Source organism: Strix aluco, chromosome 20 (assembly GCF_031877795.1).
Source record: "Strix aluco isolate bStrAlu1 chromosome 20, bStrAlu1.hap1, whole genome shotgun sequence".
Taxonomy (NCBI): domain Eukaryota; kingdom Metazoa; phylum Chordata; class Aves; order Strigiformes; family Strigidae; genus Strix; species Strix aluco.
The window spans coordinates 10,225,057-10,251,781 of NC_133950.1; the positions used below are offsets into that span (position 1 = coordinate 10,225,057).

General features: G+C 58.2%; 1 protein-coding gene across 1 annotated transcript; it reads left to right on the top strand.

The window, feature by feature from the left end:
- The first annotated feature begins 232 nt into the window (after nucleotides 1–232).
- PRRX2 (paired related homeobox 2) lies at nucleotides 233–25,697 on the top strand. The gene is made up of 4 exons (XM_074846099.1): nucleotides 233–718; nucleotides 21,883–22,067; nucleotides 22,242–22,420; nucleotides 22,985–25,697. Exons 1-4 carry the CDS (start codon nucleotides 475–477, stop codon nucleotides 23,118–23,120), a joined length of 744 nt encoding a protein of 247 aa, XP_074702200.1. The 5' UTR covers nucleotides 233–474; the 3' UTR covers nucleotides 23,121–25,697.
- Nucleotides 25,698–26,725: the final 1,028 nt, after the last annotated feature.

A 26,725-nucleotide genomic window follows, 5' to 3' on the forward strand; every position in this document is an offset into this window, starting at 1 on the left:
AGGGGTTGGGGCGGGGGGGGGATGATGTGGATGGGGTAAAAGGGGGGGAAAAGCGGGTCTCCCTCCCTCTCTGCCCCCCACACCCCCCCCCAATTTGCTGCGGCTTGGCTGCCGGCGGTGCTCGGCCCCTGGCAGGGGGGCAGGTCGCCGTGCCGGGGGGGGGCGAGGGGCCGCCCCGCTCAGCTCGGAGCAGGGGCGTTTGTTTGAACAGCTCCAGAGCAAAGAGCAGGGGAAGAAAGTTTGGGCTGGGAGCGTGGTTTTTTTCCCCAGACGTCAGCACAAGGCGGAACAGGGGCTGGGGAGGGAGCCGGACTCACAGGGCAGTCGTGATTTTTTTCCCCATTTAAAAAAAAAAATATATAATTTTTTTCTCTTTTTTTTTTTTTTTTTTGGGGGGGGGGGTGTGGGGAAGGGGAAGGGGGCCGGGGAGCGGCCCGGCACCTCGGGGTGAGCTGCGGGCTGGGGGTGGGAGCCATGGACTCGGCGCCAGCCTTCGCCATGGACAAGCCGTTCGCCCCCAGCGCCGTGCGCGGCCCGGAGCCGCCCGAAAATCCTCAAAGCCGGAAAAACTTCAGCGTGAGCCACCTCCTCGACCTGGAGGAGGTGGCGGCCGGTATGAACGGGACCCCCCCGGCCGGTCCCCCGCCCGCCGGTGGCGGCAAGGCCATGCCGGAGCCGTCGGGAGGCAGCAGCGGCAGCGAGGCAGCACCCCAGGACGGTGAGTCCCGCCGCCCCGGGATGGGCCCCCTCCCCGCTTTGGGGCAGCTTTGGGGATGGGGGGTCCCCGTCGTCCCCCCCTGCCCCGGGCTGGACTGCGGAGCCGGGTCCCGCGGACAAAGGGTGTCGGTGTCCCCCCGCGACGGGGTTAGGGGGGACCGGAGGGACGGGTGGAGGAGAGGGGTGACCCCCCGTCGGAGCGAGCTGCGGGGGTGCCGACACCCCGACGGCTGGGGCAGAGGGAGCCCGCACCGGGGGACAAGGACATGGCACCGGGGGTCAGGGACACGGCACCGGGAATAGGGGGGTCAGGGACACGGCACCGGCGGAGGGGGACCCCGCACCGAGGCGGGGGACTCCGCACCGGGGACAGGGGGCACAGGGACCCCGCACCGAGAGGAGGGACCCCGCACCGGCTGCCTCCCTGCCGCCACCGGAGGTGCCGGGTACAGGACGGTCCCCGGGCAGCCGGTGCGTCCCGGGGCTGCGCGGCCTGCGGGGTCCCCCCTTCCCCCGGGGATCCCCTCCTCGGTTTCCGGGCCCGGGGAGCGGAGGGGGCCCGGCGGGGCGGTGAGGGCCGAGACGCAGCGGGTCCTCTCCCGGTGCCCGCCGCAAGCGCGTCTCCGGGCCGGTAGCACCGGTAGCAACGGGCCGGCGGGGACAGAGCCGGGGCTGGGAGAGGGGACGGAGACCGACCCGGGACCCGGCTTCGTGGCGCTCGGTCCTGGCAGGAGACGCGTTTTTAACGGGAAAACCCCGCCTGGCCGGGGGCTCGGCGGCTGCCGCCCGCGGGGTCTGCGCGCATCCCTCCCCGCCGGCCCCAGCGCATCCCGGCTCCGGTGCCCGGGACGGGGGCGAGGAGGATTCGCCCCGTCCCTGCGGCAAAGCCCCGGTCCAGGCGGCACCCGAGAGCCCCCAGAGCCCCCCACTCCCGGGGCCGGGTGTCCCCTCGGGGCACAGAGGCGGCGAAGGGGAGACAGGGGTGGAGAAGGGGGGGCAGAGCGTGGGGCGGAGGTGCAGCCCCGCCACCTCCCCATGCCCGGGCCGCGGTGCCCACCCCCGAGGGCATCCCCCAAACCTGCCCCCCGGCTGGGTTTTGGTATCCCAGACTTGTTTTCTGCGGCCTCCAGGGCGCAGCCCGGCAGTGCTGACGGCCCTGCCGAGAGCCTGACCCACGCCTGGCCGGGGGTGCACAGCCCACCCGGGAACTGTGCCCGTGACAGGGGCTCAGCCCACCCCGGAGGCTGCCCAGACCTGCAGTGAGGGGCTCCCAGTGGGAAACCCTCCTCCCGTGCAGGGAGATCCCTCAGTCCCCTCCCGCGGTCCCACATTGCATGCAGGTCTGGAGCATCTTTCTCCCACCCACATCTCACTCCCTCCGCAACCTCCTTCCTCCACGAGAAGCCCCCCTGAGCCCCCAGCCTGCCTCTGCTTGGGATGCTGAGGGCTGGGTGAGGCTGGGCGCTGCTTTCTGGAATGGTATCTGGTATTTTTGGCATTATTTTCCATCCTCCCTCCCCTTCCCTTGGGTTTTGTTTGTACTTTTTGCATTGCCTTTGGGACTGTGGGGAGATTTTTGCCCGCTGATGGGACCATACCGGGGGACAGTGCCATGTGGGATCAACACAGCTTTTGGAAATCCAGCCCAGCCCACAGCAGCCGGCTCGTCTCACAGGGCTCTTTGCAAAACAGCTGAGAAACTACCACCCTGCTTTGCTCCTAACGCACCCCAAAGAGGGTCAGTGGGGACCAGGGCTGATGCAAATACCAGAGAGAGAGAGGCAAGGGGGCCGGTTGATCCCCATAAGCCCATTTTTCACCCTAAAAGCCCATTCCTCCTGGGGCAGAGGCCCTGTGGGGTTTGGCCTGCTGATCCCAGCACCTCTGGACCATGGGGAATGTTTCTCATTAGCACCTGTTTCGCTGAGGTGTAGGGATGAAGACACCATCAGCATCTGGGATGTTCTGACAACCTGTCCGGGAGTGGAAGCATTTCTTCCCCTGATCACACCTGGAGAGAGAAACACCTGAGTGATGGGAGCTGAGAGCAGTGAGCAAGAAGAGAACAAGGAAACAGAGAAGAAAACCTGTGTGCATGTAAACACTGACTTGTGAGAGCTGTTACCCACTGCCATTGCCTAAACTGGGATGCGATTTCCTAAATTGGGACGGGGCGACTCTAAATACCAGGCAAATACCCTCCTTTTGTGAGCATCAGCCTTTTGTTACACATCTGCGATGCTTTCGGCATCAGCGTGATGACAGCAGACGAACTTTTACTGGTAACGTTCTCTTTTATTGGCATCCTGAAGTAAAACAGCCTCTCAGCATTTTCTCTCATCTTCTTCTTCACCACTGCGGGTTTTTTCTGCCAGATGCAATTTTGGAGCCCCGCAGGTCAGTGGCAGCGGGTTTATTATCAATGCAAACGGAGCCCAGTACCCGAGTGTCTCTCTGCAGGATGCGGCTCTGCGCTCCGGCTGGGAGCCGTTATCAGGGTCATCGCACCCGCGGGTTGGAGGAAGAGCGGCCCCGAGCCTGCTGCGAAGCTGCTGACACCCCCTCCACCGAGCAGGGCTCGCCGTGGTGCGGGGGGGCCGCGCTGGCAGAGCTGCTGCAGAGATGCTTTAGGCAGCCCCCAGCTGCGCTCAGCAAACTGCGACCTCGACAAAACCCTCTCCCCTTCCCCAGGCGGCTGCAGCAGGAGGAAGCTTCTGTTCCCCAGGCTGGCAGAGCCGGAGAAGCTCGGGGCAGGGTTTTATTCTTTGCAGAGAGGGATTCAACTCCTCCCTGCCCTCACCTACCACCCCTGGTCCCACAGCCCTGCCAGCTGGGGAGGGTGGCTGGAGGCAGCCCCATGTCTGGGGCCCTGGGCACATCTTTCCCGCAGGAGCAGCCCCTCCGTTAGTCCCTTGCAGGGCTGGCACATTCCTTCCCACTGCCACCAAGGACCAGAGCTGTCCCCACCTCCCTCTCCAGCCAAGGCAGCTGCTCAGCCCCTTGGCCCCAGCCCCAAACTGGCCCTGAGGGTACCCGGCGCATCCTCATGGGAGGACGAGCACAAATATCATCTGTGCAACACGTTGCTTTCATGGCACCCAAAAATTAAGAGGCAGAAATCCCACAAGCCAGGCAAGAGTGAAGAAATGCCAACGGTGGCGAGGGCTTGTCCCCATCCTCATCTTCATCCTCCCCTGGAGCGATGCAGCAGCCTCCCATCGAAAACCTTCCGCACAACTTCTGAGGTCTTGAAAGCTTGTTCACCTCCTTTCATTAGACTAACAAATAATGTGTAACGTGAAACATCTGTTAACAACAGCCCTTAATGTTCTCAAGATGATAAAGCAGGAGGGTAATTTTAGCCAGCAGGCCTTGACTGATGGCTTTTCAAACAATGAACTTACTTTTGGTGCCGCCTGGGGATGGGAGAGGGAGTCGGGTGCTGGCTCCGGCAGCCGCTTCGGGGCTGAAAACTCAGAAAGAGCCACTTTTGTCACAGCCGGGCTCAGAGGAAGGACTGCAGCCCCTCCGAGGGGATCCTCCGGCATGGGGCAGGCATACGTTGCCCCTTCAACTACAGCCAGTGGGATTGGGTGATGGGATAGTGAGATGTGGTGGCCCCAGGATGGCTTCTGGGGCCCCTTCCTCACCCCCGGGGCAGCCAGGACCCTCCGACCCGCGCTGGGGCTCTGCGGAGGCTGAGCAGAGCAGTGATGAAGTGAGAGGAGAGGCTGCACTCGAGGGGGCAGAGGGGACTAAGATGATGTTACAGCAAATTGGTTTTAATTATGTAAACGAGGACAGTTGAAAAGGGAGAAGTGAGGCAGGGAGGGGCAGGGATCTGGTAACAGTGGAAAAGGGAAAGGGACTTGCTTTTGGGGTCAAGCGGTGGCTGATTGCCCCAAGTAGCCCCAAGCTGCTCCCAGGGCTTGGGCACATTCCCTGAGGCACAGCAACCCCAGCCCATGTCCTGGCTCACAGGACACAATCTGGCTGTGCTTCTCTGCCTTCTCAAATGCTGTTTGTCCCTGCCGGATGGGGGTCACATCCTGGGGACACCTTGGCCCCTCTGGCTGCACAGGCAGGAGTAGCCCTGTAACACAACAACTGCTGGAGAAGGGACGGGATGTACCCGTGAGGATCTTCCTTCCCTAGGACATCCATGCACGTACATGGCTCCACTGCAATTAAAACCAGCGTCATTAACTTGTGGCCTACCCCCTGTGCCTGGCTCAGGGCAATACAGACCCCTGGGGCCAGCAAGATTGGGGCAGGGGCACGGGGAGCCAGCTGAGGTCCCCCTGCCCTATAACCCCAGACCCATCAGACCCCTCTTTCCAGCACCCATCTGCTTTTCATGGCCCCAAAATTGCTGGAAATCCCCCAAACCCCTTTGCTGGGAGGCTTTCCGTGGTTTCTGGATGACTGCTTGGGGAGGGATGGGGGTGTCAGGACCCCAACTCAGCCCCCATGGAGGAGGAGAGGCATTGAGAAGTGTCTGATAGACATGGCCACAGCTCTCTAAGGAGAGGCTCTCGTGCTTTTGTCCCCCAAAGGAGGGGACAGCAGAGCTCCCTGCTGCTTGGGGTGACACCATGACCTGCTTGCCCTGGCCTGGGGGATGACGTTGGGATGCACTGGGGTGGGACACGACCCACCGGTGGGCAGCAAAGCTGTGGGGCAGGATTTATAGCACCCGCGGTCCCTCACTGCTCCCCAAAACAGCATCAGCTGAGGGTCCCTGGGCACAGGAGCCCCTGTCTGTGGCATCCTCCCAGGCTGGCAGAACTCCCCCTTGATGGGGACAGTCCCTGCGTGGCAGAGCCGGGAACGGTGGCATCCGAAGCAGGGGGGGGAGGCGAGGCCTCTCGGTCCTTGTAAGGCCAGCACAGCCGGGATGGGTGGCACCGGGACAGGAGCCATCCTTGCACAGCCATGACTCTCAGTGACCAGACGTCACCTTCATTGTCCCCAGTCCCCACTTGGGGACATCTCCCTGCCTGGAGGGCGTTGAGGGCTGCAGACCCCAAGACAAGATGTTTTCCTCCACGCAGGGACCGTGCCCACAGAGCTGCTGGAGTGGGACGGTCCCCAGGGGAGGGTACAGCACAATCGGGCCTTGTGCCCAAGACCAGCACTTGCCCAGTGCAGCATCCATCAGCGTGTATTGAGTAAGTGCCAATTAATCCGGGCGGGAGCTCCCCGCCCCGGTCCGCCTCCCGGCCCTCCACATTTGTTTGCGCTTAGCGCGAGGCTGGCGACAGGCGAGGGATGGATGGGAAGCCTGACGTGTCCCGGCTCGCCCAGACGGTTTCCAGCCGCTCGCAGGGAGCCCAGCATATCCCAGTTAGAAACAACAAGGGGCTATGGGGAGGGACCCACCCTGCACCCCCCCCAGGCTGCGACAGGGGACAGCCCCAACCTGCAGCATGAACCCTACAGCCAGGCTTCCCTCTCCCTAACTGAGGACCCCACCCATCATAGCTCTCACCTTGTTTCATGGCCATGGGACCCGCTGTCCTGTGTGTGTGCTGCCTGGGGTCCCCAGGGGGGGAAACTGGTCCCCAGGTCTTGCCCATCCAAAAACCACAAGGTGGGTGGGAGCGATGCTTTTCCTATGGCGCAGGCAGGACGAGAGGCTGAGTTAGGTCACAGCCCTGCCAAAACCAGCCTGAGCAGCACAAACCCCTGCCAGGCGCAGGCAGGGAGAGATCCTGGGGTGGGGGTCACAGCTGGGACACCCCAGATCTCATGGGGTTTCTGGCATAGGGCCCACCCTGGTACCACTGCTCTGTGCTTCCCTGTCCCCTCCAGCCCTGAAGGGTGACACCCACTCACCATCCCACTCCTCCCTGTGCACCAGTGGCACCTGGACTCCAATTTGGGGAAAATTTGACCCTATATGTGCTGAACACCCCCACCTGGGCTCCAGGCTCCTCCCACCCCAGCTTCAGGGGTTCTGGGTTGGAGCGGGGGCTTTTGCAGCCCTGGGAAGCAGCCCTGATTGCTCAGAGCCCAGGGGCGCAGGAAAATACATACCAGCACGTTTTCTGCAGCATTTGCAGGGCTCTGTGGGGTCCCCACACACATTTGCATCTGTGCTGGGGGAACTGCTGTCAGAGGGTAAAGAGAAAAAAAACCCAAACCAGGGCCTGTGGAGATGAGTCCCCGCTTGCTGGGGGAGCCCGAGAGCTGGAAGAACCTTGGCTGGTGCAGGAGGGCAGGAAAATCCCTTTTCCCCCCCACTTCTCATTGCTGGGATTTTTCTCCCCTCAGCACCCCCAGTGAGCTGGGACTTTGGCAGGCATTGCCATGGGGGATGCTCATTCCCCCCCCTTTTCCAGCAGGGAAAGAGTTCAGGAACATGGGGCAGAGCTGCAAAAAACACAGGTCCAAAGGGGACAGTGGGGGGGGAAGTCCCATGTGGGGGGGGCACGGGGGGCACGGGGGGCACAGGGGGCTTTGCCCCACTCCCTTGGGAGCCCCAGCAGCACCCACTGATGCGTTTTAAGCCCCAGCAGCAGCTCAGATGTCCCGTGGCACAGCCATGCCCAGCCCAGGAGGGTGCTGGGGCATGGGGACACCTTGCCCGTCCCCCCCCGGGCTGTTATGTCTAGCTCGACCAGGAACAGCTCAGTGCAAGACTATTTCCCCTCTCCTTTTGGGCTGTTATTTCAGGGAACGGGGCTGATTCACAGGAAAAATATGAAATTTCGACTCTGCGCAGCCAAGATGGGTGAATTTCAACGAATCAGCATTTTAAGAGAGCCTGGGCGTGTGTCTGTAGCTGGGAGGCTGATGAAATGATTTGGGGCTTTGAGGCTGCCTCGTTAGAAACCCTCCTCTCTCCCAGGGAGCGGAGCCGATCACCCTTTCTCCCGGGGCTGATTTCCTCCAGCCACGGGGAATTATCTCCGCCCCCCCTCCGCCCCCCCCCCCCCCCCCCCCCCCCAAGGCTGTAAAATCACTGAGCTGAAGGGATGAGGTTTGAAGCAGGCTGGGACCTGGATGCTTTGGGGCTGACAGAGGCTGGGTGTCCCCAGGCTGGCACCTCATCCCCTCCATGTGGTGCAAGCAGCAGCTGGAAGGAGTTATCCTCCCAGGATGGGATCCCTGAGCCACGGAGCAGGCTCAGAGCATCCTTTAAAATGCCAGGGCAGTGGATTGTGGCTGGGCTGAGCTGGGACTGGGCAAGGATTTAGACCAGGGTTAATGCAGATCAGTTTTTTTTCCTGGCTGGAAAAAGCGACTGGGAAGAGGGTGAAAACGCGGTGGGCAGAGGCAGCCATCCCCTGCCTGGTCCCGGTGCCTGCGCGGGGCCAGGGATGCCCAGCCAGGTCAGGGAGGATGGGGAAAGCAAACCCTCTTGGGGAAGAAGGTCTGATTTGGGGTTTCAAGGTGGTTTTCCAATGCTTGTTGGCCAGTACTGCCCCACACTCCAGAATCGGGTTGTTTTTCACTGGACACCCCCAAATTTCTGAGAATTAAAAGAAAAAATCCCACCCTCACCCTTGAGGCATTCCCAACGTTCGCACTCGCCTGAGGGACACGTGGCTATGGGCGACGTTTTCCAGCCTTCCCACAGCGTAACGGAACGCCCTGTCTGTGCTCAGCATCCCTGCCCTGCGCTTCCCCTGGGAAAACCAGCCCCAGCACTGGGACCTGTGGGGGCATTGCTGGGGGTGTGGGGTGGGGGGGTCTGGTGCTTGCCCATGGGGCAGCCCCTTGCCCACGGGCGGCCTGTACTGGCAGCTCCGGCTGCGGATCCCCTGGAAGGGAGTTGAGGGGTAAATGGGACACTGATGTTGGGGAAAATTGTCGCAGTTTGGGCGGGGGGCAGTGACACCCTTCTGGGGACATTAGGGGGACAGACTGAGTCCCCTTCGCCACTGCAGCTCTGCTGGGGACTGCCCCGGCCGTGCACGCTGCCGGGGTGCAAATGGCAGCTCGGGGGGGCCGCAGGCGTTAATTGAGCGGGAGGCGTAACGAAGCCACGGCACTGCTCCTTCACCCCGGGGGCTGGGGGGGCGAACAGCCCCCGGGAGCCAGGGCAGGACCGGGGAAGGGGGGTGCAACTCAGGTCCCGGGGGAACGCCGGGTGGGCTGAGAGCCTTCAGAGAGCGGCCGCGCCAGCCGCCGGCCCCCTCCCCTTCCCTCCTCATCCCCCTTTGGAGTGCATATAATAAAGCAGCTTTTCAGCTGCGGCTGCAGTGATAGATCAGGAAGAATTGTATGAGTCTATTAAAGTCTGTGTGTCTCTGAATGGAGACTGTGGCTAAGCCAGGCGCCAGGCTCGCGCACTGAACCAGATGTGGAGAGGCGCCATCCTTTCCAGCCACTGAATCTGAGAGGCTGCAGGCTTCACACGCAAGGAAACTGGAGTGCACATGGCAGGGGAGCCGGGGGAGCGCCGGGGAGCACATGGCAGCGCGGGGCGCTGGGGAGGGGGCACGGCCCCGGTGCTCCTCGCAGGCACCGGAGCTGAGCCTGGGGCTGTGGGGAGCAGGATGGGTGCAGAGGTGGAGCAGAGGGGTCGGTGCAGCGGGTCGTGCCGCCCCGGGCTGTGGGCTGCACCCCAAGTCGCGCAGGGTATTGAGGCGGGGGTGTGTGGCACCACGAGCTGTACAGGGCATTGCAGCGTGTGTGTGGTTGGGGGGGTGTTGCATTGCACCCCAAGGTGTACAGGGCATTGCAGTGTGGGGGGGGCCTGCACTGCACCCCGAGTCATGTGAGGAGACTGTGTTGTACCACAACTCATGCAGCACATTGCTTGGGTTGGGTGGGGATTGCATTGCACCCCAAGTTGTGCAGGGCAACGCAACATGTGTGTGTGGGGGTTGCATTGCACCCCAAACTGTACAGGGCATTGCAGTGTGTGTGTGTGGGGGGGGCTGCATTGCACCCCAAGCTCTTGCAGGGGGAGGGAGTGTTGCATTGTACCCTGAGTGATGCAGGGGAAGTGAGTTGCACCCCAGGTCATGCAGGGCATTGCTTGGGTGTGGGGGGGATGGCATTGCACCCCAAGCTGCACAGTGCACTGCAGCGTGTTGGGGGGGTCACATTGCACTGCATTGCAGGGGCTGGGGGGGGGTTGCACTGCTGCAGGGGTGTGCTGGGGGTGGGAGTAGCAGTGATGCTGCAGGGGAGCACACGGGGACCCCCACATGGCGGGTGGTGGGGAGCAAAGAGCCTGGTCTGGCAGCAGCACGGCCGAGGAGGGCGCAGGACGGGGTCACGAGTGGGGGCAGCTCCTATCTCCAAACCCACCGGTGCTCTGCCCGCAGCACCCTGGTGTGGGTCCAAGAGAGGGAAAGAGAGAAGGAAGGGAGAGGGGGGAGAGGGAAGGACAAAAAAGGAAGGACAGAAGGATGCCAAGCCGGCGGGGACAGCCGTGGCTGGCAGCTCAAGAGGTTGGTTGCCCCATGAACTGGGATCCCGTGTCCCCAGCAAAGGTGTGAATGAGAGTCTGTCCGTGGGGTGCTGTGGAGGGGACATGGGTGACATGGGGACAGCCACCAGCACGGTGCTGCTTGGGGCCGTGCTGGGCTCAGCTCAGGCCGGGGCAACCGCCACGCTTCTTCCTCACCGGTTTCACTTTCTCGGCTGGGCCGGCCACATGGCTGTAATTTGGGGGTTGTAAATACCTCAGGGGAATTTTTAAATTAAAAAAATAACTGTTTTCATTTAAATTAAAAGACACTGAAGCATTTCTATTAGTATTAGAGGTTTATAAAACTTAAAACAAATGTCAAAACTAAACTACCAGGCACTGTCCACTTCGCAAAGCCCTTTGCATGTTCAAGACGACCAAGTTATCGCACTGGAGGTTAAATATTAATGAGATTTGTATGAGAGTTCCCAGAGGTCCCTGACACACACCCTGGGACCCCAACCACTGGTGCCAGCGTGTGCCCCACTTTGCTCCTGGCTGGGTTTTGGGGCCTTGGCCAGCTGGGTGCTGGAGTCAGGGTCCCCAGTGTGGCAAGATGGTGCTTGAGCTCCCTGGGGACCTGGAGGGGGCAAAGGCTTGGGGTGATGAGGGTGAGGGTCTCAGCTCTGCTGAACTTTGCAGAAGGGAGACTCCGATGCAGCTGCTCCCACCCTGGCCTCCGAGGTGTCCCCTGGTGTCCCCTCCGTGGCTGGCACCTACCCCCAGCAACCTGCCTGCTGTCCTATCCCCACCATCCCCACTGTCCTGGCCACGCACGGCTCTGCTTTAACCTGGAAACAGTTAACTGAGCTGGGTTTAAAAAAAAAAAAAAAAAAGAAAAGATACGAGCCACTTATTAAAATGAATGTTTTACAATAAATTTGGCGAGAGGCCACCGACCTCAAATGAAAACCAGACCGGAGGACAGCGATGCTGCTTGCTGGCGAGGGTTTCCGGGATGTCTGTGCATGCAGGCGCCCACGAGGGTCCTCCTCGGAGCAGTGGTGGGATGGGGTCCCAGCCAGGGGCTCGCACCCGTCCTCTGCCCTGGCCAAATGTGCTGGTGTCCCTGGTCCACGGACACTGGCCAGTTGCCATGGGACGGGGTCTCAGCAGGTGCCGGCGCTTGCTGATAAAATGGGTGCTCGGTGGCATCTTGGCCTGGCTTTGAAAAACACCCAATTGGCCTCAAAAAAGAGAGGGGAGTCGGGTTGGTGGCAGGAGGTGGCAGGCGGAGACACCGTGGGGGTTCCCACTGTTCCCCCCGGTCCCTGCCTGTCTTCTTCCCTCCCCCTTGGCAATGACCCTGATGCAGTGGGGTCTGTGCTTTAACCTGGTGGGCTGGTGTTGGGTTTCAGGGCCAGATGCCATTGAGGCTGGCTTGCTATGGGCTTTTGCTTATTAAATTTCAAGAAACCACCTTTTTTTGGGGGCAGGGTGGGGGAGAGGAAAGCTGGGATCGCCATGCCAGGGGTCCCTGGCTGGGAGCCAGCCCTCTACGCAGCGTTCCTGCTATGCAGCCCTGGCTGATTAGTTTTATTCTTTAAACACTATGCAAAAGTCCCAGCAAGCTCTCAACACCGTGATGGTCCAAGGCACCCGCCATCCCATCTCCTTCCCAGCCCCCCAGGGAAACCCACTTTGCAGCTAAAGCTGAGTTTTCGGCAGAGCTTTGCAAACGCAGGCGGGTGCTGCTCTCCGGGCTGGCGTTTGCACAAGTCTCATTAGCGTTAATTAATTACACATGCCCCGTGCCCTGCTGGGAAACTATGTAACCTGTTCTGTCAGGCGGCCACGTGTGAGCGATGTTGGCACCTCTGCGGCTGCATCGTGGATGCACCAAAAGGTGCCTACAAGGTTTGTAGGGTGGGGAGAGAAGCAGCATCTGCCATGCTCAGCCCCGACGCCGGACAGTGGGGTCTGTCTGTCCTGGCATCGTCCATCCTGGTATCATCCATCCCAGCATCCCACTCGCCAATGGCTTTGGGGAGCCGCCGTGGCCGTCCCCTCTGCCTGGACCCCCTCGCTGCGGTGCCTGGGGCTGACCCAAGCCCCAGCCCTTTGGCAGCGGGGCCCGGGCCGGCCGTTTCCCCGCACCGCAGAAGCCCGTTCACACATCTGTTAACCATCACCGGCGCTGCCACTCTCCGCGCTCAGCTATTTTAATGGACGGCATAACCGGTGCTGGCAGAGCGGGGAGGCTGCGTCCCGGGTGCCTACTCAGGGGCTTCGTCCCCGGGGGGCATCCCAGGGTGCTACAGTGGTGCGAGGTGCAGGACAGCCCGTGTGCTGGCCTCACCCCACCCCAAGAAGGTCTCCTGGCTGGGAGATGAAAGCAAACCCCCCCGGTGAATGCCTCCTCGCCAGGGAGGCTCCCGGCCGCCGGCGGCTGGGGGAGAGCCAGCGCCTTTTGTTGGTCCCCAGGCCTCCACCGTGGGGGCTGGCAGATTCGCGGGAGAACAAAATTAAAATTCCTGCTCCCCCGTCGGTTGGTGCTGCTCTGTACTTGGCCCGGCTCGGCGCCTCAAACCCACCACAGTGTCTGTTCCCAAGGCGCTTGGCTGTGCCGTGAGGGCTTCGGCTCACCCGGCCAAGCGGCTCCGACCACCCCCGGCCCCGTGGCCATGAGCATCCGCTCGAGGAGCCCTTTGGTCTGACACGGCCTCTCTCAGTGTCCCCAGGCAAAGCCAGGAGCTGCGGCACAACACACCCCACGTCCCTGTATCTGTCCTGTCTCCCCCTCTCCTCCCTCTTTGGCACTTGCAGGCGACATCCCAGAGCGGCACCGTTGCCGATGAGTTTTCCGAGGCTCTGTGTGATCCCAGGCTCATCTGGGCAAAGGGGAACCCCAGAAAGGATTGAACCCCCTTGAGCTGTATGTTCTGCTACAAGCAGGGAAGATGCCGGACCCTGGCCAGACCCTGACAGCACGAAGCCAATTGGGGCACTGCAGTGACTGCCGCAGTGCCACCGTCCCCGGCAAACTCATGCAGATGACAGACCTTTCCCAGGAGGCTTTTCTCCTCGCCCTGCCATGCCTTGGGGGGAAAATCAGGATACCCGTCGGGGACCATCACCCTGGCTCATCCCCCACTCGGCTCCTCTGCAGCTCCATCCCCACAGAGACCTGACACAATGGAGGCGATGGCGGCGCTGGAGCTGGGACAGCCCATTGTGTCAGGCTGCGGTTGCAGCCTCCTCCGAGCACACGGGATGCTCTTGGCAGCTCCTGAAAGCCCTTCGCCAGACTGGGGTCACCCACTGCACGGGCACGGCCCTGGGAGGGAATTTTTCACTTGCAGTTCACTGAGCCCAGGGGATGTGCTCGGCGCCCCGGGTCCTGGGCCGGGTGCCCTGGGCCGGTGCCACCAGTCGGCGGGTGCAGCCAGGCAGTCTGAGCCCTGCGGCCCTGCACAATGGCCCCGGCCCTGGCTCCTGGGGTGCACGGGAGCCAGGCAGCTGGGAAAGCGCAGCAAGAGGCTTCGCCGAGCCCTGTGCTGGGCACCAACACCATTGCACAGCTTTAAAGGCTGTTTCTGGAGCAGTTGTTTCAGGGGATGCTGATGGTGCCAGGCTCTGCTGACTGGATCCCACCTCAGGGTCGGGGCCGGGGCCAGGATGCTGGGGTGCATCCCAGAGCCGGTGAGCCCAGAAGCAGGGTCTGTCCATGTCCCCCTCTCCAAAGGCCTGTCCCTGCGCAGGCAGTTCCCACCCCAGGTAAAAAGTGAGTGACAGCACCATTTTCCCCCAGCCACCTGGGAGAGCAGCGAGGAATTTCTTGTGCTGCTCAGCCCTCTGCCACCAGAGCTTTGTGGCCAAAGATGTTCCCCAGCTCCTTCCTAAGGCTTGACAGCATCCCACCAACCCTGCCTCCTCCGTCAGGCAACGCGGCTGCAATTAATTAATTAAACGCTTCCGCTGACGCAGGAGCTGGTCGTGCCAAAACACCGTTCCCAGGGCCTGGCCTCAGCTGGGCGAGCACTGGGCTGGGCTGCGCACGAGCCTCTGGCCGGGGCAGGAGCCTCTGGTGTGGTGAGAAGGGCTGTGAAGTGTTTGGGGAGTGCTGGGCACGTCAAAGCCTCGGGGCTTTACACGCAGCAGACAACTGCAGTCCCGTGGATTTCACCAGCTTCCAATTTTCAGGGCATCCTCTCTAAATCACAGCGTGCAACTCAGCTGGCCGGGTCCTTGCCTGGCTTGTCCAGCATCTGGTTCCCCTCTCTTCATCGCCTTTTTCCTTCATCCCCTTCACCCCCTCTCTTCCTCCCCTCCTCACTGTGACCTCCTGATCTTGTCTCTTGTGCGCTTGGGTTTTGCAGCAGATAAATCACCGCTGCCCTTGCTGCAGAGACAGCTTTGAATCTGATCATGGCTTTTGCCAGTGAATTTGGTGGCTGCTGCTGGGCTGGGACCATCCCTAAGAGAGGCAGCACCCCGCGACATGGGGCTCCTCCATTACAGGTTCCTTCTGGTCCTGAAACCCAGCTAAACATCACATTCCCACCTTGTTTGCTGCACTAAAGTGCTGCCATTGGGTTGCAAGCACAGGTTGGACACATCCCCGCTGGGATGCAGGGATGCTGCCGGCTCAGCCGGCTCTCCATGACCTTCCCGGCTTGCTCGGGCTTTCAATGGGTGCTCAGACACGGCACACCGTGCCCAGCATCACTGCTGAGCACCAGGTTTGGTTTCTGGGGGTGCAAGGAGAAAAGCCTGCTGGGCTCCAGGGGTGCAGGCCATGCATGGAGCAATCCCAAGGGTCGCAGTGCCACCAGGCAGGATCCTCCCGAAAACCGGGCATCCACGCGGCCAGGGGCAGCGAACCGCGGCACTGGGTGGTTTCTGGCTGGTGCAGCGGCAGCTCTATAACCATAAAACAGTCTGCTGCTGCCTGTCAGTGAGTGCAGGCTAAGGCCCTCCCGGGACAGCCTTGGCCTCTTTCTTGGTCCAGGCTTTTGCTGCTCCTTTTTAACAGAGACACTTTTCCCCCAGCAAAACTGGCAGCCTGTAAAAACGTGTCAGCGTTTCAGTTTTTTCACAATTAATGAGGTGAAACATCCTCGGAAACATTTTGCTGTAATGTTTCTCCAGTAGCTGAGACTTGCCCCTCTCTTAAATTTTTCATGTACGCCACTTGAGCCGAGAAAGTTTCCTTAGGACTCAGCACATTTGGACCCCCCCGGCTTCAATCCCCTCGACTTCAATTCGCACCCCCCAGAGCCTCCGGCATTCCCAGGGTCTTCTTGAGGCTGGGGCTGAGCTGGAGGGGGACCAGGGAGCGGCAGCAGGTCAGGACAAGGAGGTCAGAGCTCACTCCCAGCAGTGGGGGAGCCGGGGAAGGGGCTGGCAGCTCCTGTTCCCCAGGGATACCCTGTCCCCTGTATCTGTGGGTTGTTCCCGGGATGGGTTTGCACCTCGCAGCATCATGCCAGGCAAAGCTGGGACCCTGTGGACAGGGGTTGGTGGCCAAGGGACTTCTCCCCCAGGTAGCGGGGTGAAACCACCCAGAACATGGAGTTACACAGATATGGTTTTGCCCCCGAGCTGTGATGCCATGTTGGTCCCGTGCACCCAGGCTGGGCTCACCGGTGGGTGCACGAAAAGCCCCGCATTTGGGTTCCCCAGGACACATGGAGGGGCAGCTTCCCAGATGCTTCTCAGCCCCACGGGCTTCCCAAGATGATCTGGGGAGATTAAAGACCTGTAGCAGTATAGGCAGCTCCCACCATCACTTCTGTGACAAACCCTGTGCTGCCTGCACCCACGAGCTGGGACAAGTTCCCAGCTCCCCTTTGACCCATAGAGCATCCCTCCAGCAACCTCTCTTCGCTGCAAAACCCTAGTGTGGGCAGGTCAAACCCCCCGGGGGCTCCCAGGCTGTCCCCAGCCATGTCCCAAGACAGGGCAGTGCCTCTGGAAAGGGGGTTCAGCCACACTCGGCTGCCCACTCACCCCCAAATTACCCCTGGACTTTGGGTGTCTCAGCTGAAGGTTACGGGATAGAAAGGAGCTGGAGCAGGCAGACACTGTGGAGGGGCAATTCCCAAACCCGGGAGCTTTGCTCCGGCACTGCTCACCACGATCTGAAGGGAAACGTTTCCTCCCCATCGCATGATTTAGAGGAACAAGTTAAACAATTGCACATGAAACTTTGGCGGACGTCATCGCCGGAGCTCTCCTCGCTTCCCCCGAGTATATAAAGGGATGAAGGGAGTCCACATGTTTACCGAGAGAGACCATGGGAGAAACGAAAGACATTGTTTTTCCAAAGGATTTCTTGGCTGTAAAAGGCCTCCACCACCCTGCGGCTTCCCTGATGAAGGCCCAGCGTTAATTTGTTAAATCCACATCAAGTGCCCGGAGAACCCGTTGTTTATTTTTGCTAATTCAGACGGCCGAGATCAAATTGGGGTTTTATTTGTTAAGGATAAACCTTAATTAATAAAAGCTATTTATTTGGTTAGAGCCGGCCGCAGCCTGAGGGTCAGATATGCCATGATCATTATTTCAAGTAAAACAAACCCAAAACGTCTCTCAACAGTTTGAAAAACGTAGAAACTTAGAGGGCTGAATTTATTTGTCTTAGGAAGAATTTACAGCTAATTCCCTCCAGGCTATTTCAACCCTTAAATTATACCCAAGAAGAAAAAGGGGGAAAAAAATGCCATTCCAGGCAGAGAAGGGAAGTAAATGTTACGGCATACTTGATCATTTGGCTGGGGGGGGTGAAAAATTTAAAGCTCAAAAGGTCTTTGGCAAACTGCTCGCAAATAAATGGAACGCGTGAAATAATTTAACGGCAGAAAACTGTTTGGGGCTCTGGGGTCTGCGGCACAATGGAAAATGAAACACGTTGGAGGAGATGTAGCCTGGGATTTTTGCAGGAGAGGTTTGCACTCGCTCCCTCCTGGCACAGCCCACAAAAAAGGGGGGTATTTGCACCCCAAAGCCAAGTGGCAGAGCTGGAGCCAGCAAAACCTGTCCCAGGACATGGTGGTGCACACGGGGGGTTTTGCAGCATCAGCCGGGGGAAAGACAGGCTTGAAGTTGGCCGAGGTGACCATCCCGGGTCGCAGGGATGGTGCTGGGCGAACACCGCGCTCTGGGATGAGCATTTTGCAAAGAAATCCCCCAAATTGGGTGTTCAGAGGGGAGCTCCCCCATGGCAGAAGGCTGAGCATGGCTGGCGATGGAGCCCACCACCAAAAGCCATCCCGAGGGATGGGCTGTCCCGTGGAGCATCCCTGCCTGGGGACGTCGCGGTCCCCGGGGCTCAGGCGTGCGAGAGGCTGGGATTTTAAATGCTGGTTAGGTCTGGATCACAGCTGCACGGAGGTCGTTTATCGCTCGCTAATGGAGATCGTAAGTCAAAGCTGAAGCCTCAGTGGAAACCTAGTGAAAATTACCTCTTTACAGCACTCGGCGGCTGCTGCGAGGGAGGCTGGGGGCCCTGCCAGCGTGGGGCCCCCCCTTGGCAAGTCCAGCACCCAGGTTTTGGCAGCTGAAACCCACCGAGTCCTTCCTATGGAAAACTAATGGAAGCACAGAGGGAAAAGGCAAGAGCCGGGAAAGTGGGCTTGGTTGGTGCTCAGCTGAACCAGCACAGCTCTGACCCGGCGGTGCTGGGGCCGTTGCCTTTGCAAATGGGGCAGGACCAGTCACTCCCCAGTTCCCAGTGGCAGGGCGGCTCGCCGGCATGGCACGGTCCAGGCTTGCCAGCATTGCTGCTCCTGCATGGAGAAGGGTTTTGGGGTGACTCCCAGCACCCCATGGCACCGTAGGGCAGAGCGCTGCTCTCGGGGCTGTGCCCAGCTCAGGGACAGGTAGCACTGGCTGAGGTTGGGCATCATGGAGAGGGGGATGGAGGTTACCCCGGCTGCATCCAGCATCCTAAAACTCATCCAAATCATGGGCAAAAAGGCTCGTGTCTCTTCTAACACGCTGGGGCAATTTAAGGCTTTTTTTGTGAAGCACACCAGGCCCATCCTGCTCTGTGCAAAGCCCCTGTGCCTCCTCTCCCCACCCTCCCCCCATGTCATCTTTCGTTATTTGGTAACGTTATCCCCCCTGTTTTCCCCCTTCCTCTGCATTTTTTTTTCCCGTTAGCGGAAATTGTAATCAGTGGAAGATAAATACATCGAAGGTGAAGGTGGCTGGGGGATGGCTCAGGAGTCCCCTCTGACTTCAGGATTGGACAATCACGCTGGTGCCTCCAGCCATGCCCCAAACGAACCCCCAGATTATAACTGACAAAGGCAAGGGTTCAGCTTTCTCCATAACCTCCCTGAGTACTGCTTTGGGGCAAAAGAAAGATGGCAGTGAGCTGGTTTTTAACTTTGTGCAATTACAAACTCTTATTTCTGGAAGCCCATCAGGGTGGGGAACTGGTTTCTGGTTCCTCTCTCAAGGTGTCAGCGAATCTGGTTAAATCTGATTCCCACGGATGGGTGGCAGCGAGATGGCAGGGGGTCTTCGGGGGACTGAACCCATCCCCTTCCCTGCTCCTTCTCTAATGCCGCAGAGCGCTTAGTGATGCTCATTTTTGGAAAGCTGATTTGGGGTTATTAAAGCATCTTTAATAGAAGCGATCTGGCCTGACTTTGCACGCTGTAAACCTGTCAGACACACACCGCCAGCAATTAGGGTGGCATTTATCTGGTCCCACAAGCCTGTGATGCCTGAGCTAATGGGGAAAAGATGTTGATCCGTTACCAAGGCTCATCCTTGAGCAGAGCAGAGGACCCAGGCAGGAGCCCTGGGCATGGAGCTGCCTCCCTGCAGTACAGAGATGGGGTGGAAAATGGGGGCGGAAATGAATATAGCAGAGAATTGAGCTGGAAAGCAAAGGTTTCTGTGGGGGATTGGGGAGCTCTGAGTTACACCGGGGTGCAGTGTGTTTTAGGGGAGATGTGAGTAGATGGGGAAGGGAGTTTGGCCACCAGCATCTGCTGAGAAGCTCCCTGGAGCATCCCATGGGGTTTTGTGGTGCAGGAGAAGGTCCCTCCATTAAAAACAGCAATAGGGGGTGAACAAAATGCCCCAACCCAGGCACAGCCCAGGCCTCGCAGCTCTCCAACCACCTCCAACTGCCGGCACATGGACGCATCCTGACCCAACACCGGTCTTAAATGTCCATCCCAGCACAACTGCCAGCCTCGTAGGGGAATCACTCAGCACCACCCAAATCCCGCGGCCGTTTAGCTCTTGCCTCCATGGGTTTGGGGAGACAGACACCAGCCAGAAATGGGGTCAGATTCTACAGAGCTGGCCTGAAAGTTAATTTAAGAAACCTTTCCTCCTCCTCCTTACTTTCAGTCAAATTAGAGTGGGTAAGAGAAGCCATCACTTATAGAAAAGTCCTATAGCCAGATTTTAAATTGGGGACGAAACCAAAGGGGGTTTATAAATTTTATTTATACATTTACTGGGGTTCTGTTGAAATCATTGCTGGTTCAGTGGGGATCAGTGGGTGCTCTTGGTGATGGCACTTTTTGAACCAAACCCCCGTCTATAATTTCCCCAGAAGCCCAGCGGGGTGGCCATAAACCCACAAGGAAACGTCTCTCGTGCTGTTACATCCTGTAGCTCCTTCCCAGCCTGATGGTTCTTGTTTTGGTCCCAGGCTCCCGGAAAACTCAGGGACAACCATGGCTGGACTTCATGTATTTTAATCCAGCGGCTCATTAGTTCGCTGAAGGAAAACAGGACCAAAAAAGGAGTTTAACTAAAAGGGGCAACTGGAAAGTAGAGACTGGCAGAACATTTGAAGCTGCAGGAACAAGGGCTGGAGAGAATCTGGAGAATTTTATTTGTGAGCCTTTAAACACGAATGGTGGCAAAGGGCAGCCTGCAGTTTCCTGGCTGGGGAAAGGACCTGAAACCCGCATTTATTTCAGGCACGGTGCCGTCCATTATGTCTGTACCCAACCAAGAGGCCATGTCCCAGATAAAGAGTATGGGCTGTTTCCAGCCCAAGGGATAGACAATCAAGGTCCAAATGCACCTAGAACACAATAAAAGACCCGGAGAAATGCCAGTGAATGCAGCAAGACCCTGGGAGGTGGACAGAGCTCCTTTTCCTCCTCTTCCCATCTAGGGGTGCTCTCGTCTTCCCACAGTCCCAGCAGTTTGGCCCCATCATGGTCAAAATGATGCAGCAATCCTGTATGAGATGGGGAACGCGGCCGGTGGTGGTGCTCAGGTCTCACCTCTGCATCCCTGCATCTCCTCCCAGCCCAACGCTTCATCCCTTAAGAGGTCAGCGTGTTGGAGGCACCCAGTGATCTCAGGCTCTGGCACCGGGCCTTGCTGTAGCAAAGCACCAGAGAAGCTTTTTCCAGGAGGCTGCTGCCAGCAATGGAAGTTGGGGTTTTTCTGTCCTCATGGCTCACCTCAGGATGGGACAGCCCTTGAGAATGGTATACTCAGGCACAAAGGGACCTTAGGGACTTGATGGAGAACTTGTTGTTGGTTTCATGACTTGAATTTTTCAGAATTAAAGTCCAAGAAGGATTTTTGGCCTTAAAGATCTTGGAACCCATAGTTTCTTCCTGCTCAACAGCATGGTGGTGTCTTGAAGCAGGACGGTTAACATCCCTTCCAGTAGATTTTGTTACTTGCTCATGTATCATCTGAAAACACTGCACATTTATTTAATAAGTATCAAGATAGCTTATTAGCAAGTATTTATTTCTTGAGCATATTTAGGGAGCGATAATTCCTGCCGTCATGGCCTCTGCAATGATATAGAGCAGAAAACCCCAATATAACCCTGCTATGAATCAGAATGTCATAAACCTATTAACATTTCAAATAATTTCAAAATACTTTCCCACCAGTAGGTACAGATTGGATCCAGATGCTTTATTAACAGAAAGAATAATTAACCAGTACCTCCATAAGGAAGAATGACAGTGAGATGAGTTCCCCATGAAGCCTTTGCAGGCAGCTGACTGGGTATCTCAGAAAAAGACTTCATAAACTTGCCTAAACCTGATGATATTAGTGACAAAGAGGAGATTAATCGCAGCCTGGCTGAAAGCCCAAGATCAATACTGAGAAACCAAACTACACCCTCAGCTTCATGTTTCCATGAGCCAGCAAAGCCAGAAATAAACACTGTGGAGGCTGAGCTCTGCGAGACGCGGTGGCGTTCGTTCCTAGCTCTGAAGACCAGGGTTTGATGAGCAGATGCTTGGCTGCAGTCCTGTGTCACCTTGGGGACATGCCATAGCTGGGAGTTCAGGGGGTGCTGGAGGTTGGAGCCGAGACCCACATCTCAGGGATTTTTTGGTGCTGAATTTCAATCGCTGTCCATGAAAGCTTGACCTAAACCCTTAGTGAGAGCCAAGCCCAAGATACCCTGTGAACATGTCCCTGTTGTGGGGGGACTGTGAGATACAGTCCCAGAAGTTCAGGTCAAGCGCTGCCGTGGAATCCACTGAAGTCCAGGTAGTTTTAGCCAGATGTGAAACCACCACAGGTCTTTGCAAATGTTGGGTTTAACCCTAAGCTCTGGCAGGTCCTGAAGTGGGTTTTGATTCTTGTGGAGACCACAGGCTTGCACGCGTGCTGCTCCCGCAGAATCCCAGGTGCCCGCAGGGAGCACGACTGGTACCAAGCAGATCAGTGCAGACCCCCAGGAGGGCTCAAGACCAGCTGGGTCCTTGTGCGGGGTCCGTGGGGTTTTACACAGGTCTGGCTCTCATGTGGCCTCTTCTGTGCTCTCCCCACAGGCGAGAGCCTAAGCCCGAGCCGTGGGGCAGCCAAGAGGAAAAAGAAGCAGAGGAGGAACCGCACCACTTTCAACAGCAGCCAGCTGCAGGCCCTGGAGAGGGTCTTTGAGAGGACGCACTACCCCGACGCCTTTGTGCGGGAGGAGCTGGCAAGAAGGGTCAACCTCAGCGAGGCGAGAGTCCAGGTGAGAGAAGGTTTGTGTGGGAGAAAACAACACCCTCTGCCTTGTCCACAGGCGGGAGCAGGGACTGTCCCCTCTCCTGTTTCATCCTGCACATGACCATGATCGGTAGGACGGATGCTTGGGACATCCCTGCTCACGTTGGGTCTCCGCTGACCACCTTCCCTCCCCACGCAGGTCTGGTTTCAGAACCGGAGGGCCAAGTTTCGCCGTAATGAGAGGGCGATGCTGGCCAACAGATCGGCATCGCTCCTCAAATCCTACAGCCAAGAAGCAGCCATCGAGCAGCCCATGGCGCCGCGGCCCACTGCGCTGACCCCAGAGTATCTCTCCTGGACCAGCACCTCCCCATACAGGTAGGTGCAGGCACTGGAGGAGCTGGGAGGGGGGTGGCCATGGGACAGGCTGCCTAGGGATGGCCCCACCGTAGTGGGATTGCAGCCCTGTGCCACCGCTGAGGACATGGGGAGTTTTATGAGGCCAAAAGGAGCTCATCCAGCTTTGCTTTGGGAACCCGTTTCAGCCCCGTCTGAGCACCCCTGCCCGCCACTGAGCAGGCTTCCCTGCCTCCATGCATTTTGGGGCCAGAGCGGGGGCCCTTGTCCTCGCAAGGGATTCGCTTGGCCTCATGCTGACCCTTCCCACATCTCGGCATGGGAGGTGGCATGGATCTCTTCTGGTTCCCAGCTCTCCGCGTCCAGCCATCTCGTCCAAAAGCTCAAGGCAGGGCCTCCTGGTGCATAGTTTGAGGGGTTCCCACATGCATCCAGCCATATAAAAATGTTGAAGCCTTGACTGCTCTTGTGGGAGATGTCTAAGAGGGAACAGCCAGTCTGGCCTGGGAAGCCAGCAGGACCACGTGGGGCACAGGGGCTCCTCCGTGGGCCATGCCTCATTCCTCCCCTGCTCCCTTCCCGCAGCACTGTGCCCTCCTACAGCTCCAGTGGGACCGCGACGCCCACCCAAGGGGTGAACATGGCCAACAGCATCGCCAGCCTGCGCCTCAAAGCCAAAGAGTTCAGCCTCCATCAGAACCAGGTGCCGACCGTGAACTGACCAGGGCAAAGCCCACCCCGTGGCCTCATCCAGGATACAGCATGTTGCTCCTGTGCCGGTCCAGGACCGCCCGCCCAAACCACATGCCACTCATCCAACGTCTCAGCACCTCTCTTCTCCTCTTCTCTTCCCTTTTGAAGGTAGAGTCAGTCCCAGGCCGAAGTGGCACATAATTATAGCCACATATGGAGCAAACTTGGTTAGAAACTTGCTTTTCCGCACACCCTTATAATAAAGGCTATATATACACACACATACCCCCCACGCGCTCTTCGAGGACAAACAGATTTGCCAAGGGAACAAGAATTTGCTTCCAAACATGGAAGGATCTTGGACTATTGGATTTGACCAATTTGGGTATCTCACCCAGAGAGCCAAAGAGTTATTGGGTCTTCTCCTCCCGCAGGGACAGCATGCAGCGGTGGGAGGATCACGAGCCCCCCTTTCTGCTGGGCTGCAACTCGCGGCGCTCAACCGCGTGTGCCGAAGCTGACCCGCGCGTTCGCCTCTTTGTGCATCCCCAGCTGCGGTGCTTGGGAAAGACTTTGGGAAGCTGGCGGCTCACCCCTGCCATGGCCAGTCCCAGCCAGCCCCCTGTACCGTGCTGCCAGCATTTAGGAGCTGCCTGTGTCGATGGCATCAGGCTTTGCCCCTTCCCAGAGGGGCGAGGAGGGCTGGAGCATCTCGAAAGACTCGCTCAGAGCCTGTGAGCTCTCCTGTGAGTTGGGGGAGCATCACTAGTCCCCAAGCAGGCACCACTGCCCTGCCTCAGTGGGTTAGCCAGCAATTCTGCAGAGCCCCTGGTCATTGAACCGTCCCAGGGAAAGAGAAAATTGGAAAAAGCTGTTGGGTTTCAGCTGAGTAGGCGGCTCCCAGCGCTTCGTGCCAACGGCAAAGCAGGCTTCGCCTTCCGGAGGCACAGCCTCCCCGTCGGCAGCTCCGCAGATGTGTGCGGGGGTCTGGGGCTGGCGACTCCATGGGGGTGGGCTTTTTTGGTTTTGCAGAAAGGAAATGGTTTCTCCTTCATTCCACCCTGCTGTGCAGCCTAATGAAAGGTGGGATGTGCAGGGGGATGGACACGGGGCGGGGGGGCAACCTTGCCCCAGGCTTACACCACCCCAGCCCTTCGCCCACAGGACTGAGACGCACCCTTCACCTTCCCATGCCAATACTGCAGCAGTGGGGGACAAGCCGGAGTGATGGAGATTTTACCCTGTGGACAAAGCCCTCTGGAAAGCAGACTGCCCTTTCTGTACCCATTTCAAAGAGCCACCAGCCGAGTGCGGGGACACCACCACCAGCTCAGATGGGTGGCCTGGATGGAGACGCACTAGCCCTACTTGCCTAGAAGGGCTTAGCCCTGCTGGGGACTGTAGCAGTAGATCTGAGGACAAATACAGCAACTGCTAAGGCACTTCCTCCAGATAAACATCCTCTAGTGTGCAACACCAAGGGTGAAAGTGTCCCAACTACACATGCGCCCACCCGAGTCCCCACCACTCCCAGGAGCATCCTCTCCCTTGCCCACTGGGCTCTCACTGCAGCTGCTCGTGGTACCCAGTGGCTGCGACACCAGGACCCTCAGCTTCACCCCAGGCAGCGCCTGCCCAGGGGGACTCACCCACCACCCAGAGCTGGAGGCCCGATGGGAGAACTAGAAGAGGATCACATCTCCTCTGGTTGGGGATGAACTGGCCCCTCCATCCTGCCCCAGGCCTCAGCTTTCTCTGCTCCACCCAATGCAGTCCCCAGTTGGAAACTGCCGCCTCCTCCTCAAGCACAGCGGGAAAGGAGGGGGCACAGCCTGACCGACACTGCCCACCTCATCCAGGGAGCAAAGTCACCCTAAATACCCACGCTGTGCCCTCCACCCCTATTTCCAGGGCTTGTATCCCTGCTGTTTGCCATGCCAGAACAGGAGCACACAGCTCCCCAGACCGCAGTGACACACCAGACAGAGACCCAGCAAAAGCTGAGACATGCCAGGCTGGGGGGAAGATGGATCCACTGCGGATCAAATCCTCCAGCATGAGAAACATCGCTTGCGGCAGGAGGAGGGGGCCGGGGGGGTCCTATTCCCATGGAAAGCACAGGGCTCTTTTTTCGGTTATACAAGATGAAACCACAGGGATATAAATGTCGTTGCCTCTTTGAGAGCATTAATGAAAATAAACCCATTTAATAGTTTGCAGATGCCGTTTCTGTAAACCTAAAAAAAGCAGGGAATAAATATTTCTTCACTAAATATCTATATGTATATATATATTTGAAAACATTCGCTCCTAATCTTAGGGCCCCTCCTTCACCGTGCTCTTGGCAGCTTATTGCAACTTGTCAGTCAACGCTGAAGACTCACCAAGATGAGATACAAATTGCACCCATGGAGGGGTAGCAGGACAGAGGGATTGTTGTAATCTAATCTCCCTCTCGCCCTTTCTATTTGTACATTTCAATTACTTGTAACAAGATCCATGGTGGATTTTTTTTTCTTCTGCATGTCTGTTTTGGAAATTTTTGTAAGGTTTTTGTAAAAACAACTCTTGTGAAATAATGGAGGAATAAATATTTTACTGAGTAGAGATGTGTCCATGCACGTGACAGGGATGTGGCTCTGTGGTTTCCCCACCTGCCCTGGACAAGCAGCACAGGCCAGGAACTGACTGCCCTGGGCAAGGGCATGAGAGCCGTGGTTCAGCCACCTTCACCTTGTGCCTCACAGCTTCTCCCCAAGACCTGGATTTCATCCCAGGCTCCCAAACAGCAAGTGGTCCACATGCACCAGGAGAGGGGCAGCAGCAAACAGGGAGCATATGGAGGCCACATGGAGCTGGGACGGGGCAGAGGGACCACAATCCCACAGCAGAGCTGCTGGGCTTCCCTCTGGCTTGGGGACCCTTGAGCTGATGCCTGGAGATGGCAGAAACTCAAGGGGCACAAGAAAACAGGCTAACAAAGGTCCCTGCCAAACAGCTAATTGCGAGGCCTTGCTAGATCCATTTATTTCATTCCAGGGTAATGAATGTGGGCTATTGAAGAAGGGGTGTCAGGGATGAGGGCTTGGTTTGTTTTTCCCCTTCAAAATCCCCCTGAGTGTGGCAGAGCCCATAGTGTCTGCCCCAGGCAGCTTACAGATTCCCCATGAAGCAGCAGCTCATGTTAATGCTGGCCCCAGTTCACACCCACAGCCCTGGGAGCAGCACCCGGCAGCAAGGGAACAGGCTGAGATGGGACGCAGCCAGGAGCTGTCCGCAGAGCCCCTCACTGCCAGGTTATCAGGTCAAATCAGCGCTGTAAATAGGGGTGGAAACCTGTAAACACTGATGCTCCACAGACATCAGGGATGAGCACCTGTTACAGACACCCCATCCTCCTGGGGCAAGCACTCATCAGTGGTCCCAGCAGAGACCACCAGGAAGTTATCACACAGCCCTGGGAGCTGGGAACAGGCAACGTGGAGGTCTAGACCTGCTTGGAGAGTTGGAGGCAATGGAGAAGTAAGGAGATTGTCTCCTACACCATCACTGCAGGCACATCCAAGTACTCAGACAGATGCTGCCCTGTCAAGCACACAGACTCAGTAGGGGCTGGGCAGCACAAACACTGGG

What these genes read in the sequence shown, in the direction of transcription:
- PRRX2 (XM_074846099.1), top strand. Translation starts at nt 475, where the DNA reads ATGGACTCGGCGCCAGCCTTCGCCATGGACAAGCCGTTCGCCCCCAGC. An exon ending in CGAGGCAGCACCCCAGGACG is followed by an intron (nt 719 to 21,882) that starts GTGAGTCCCGCC and finishes CTCTCCCCACAG; the next exon opens with GCGAGAGCCTAAGCCCGAGC. An exon ending in ACCAGCACCTCCCCATACAG is followed by an intron (nt 22,421 to 22,984) that starts GTAGGTGCAGGC and finishes CCCTTCCCGCAG; the next exon opens with CACTGTGCCCTCCTACAGCT.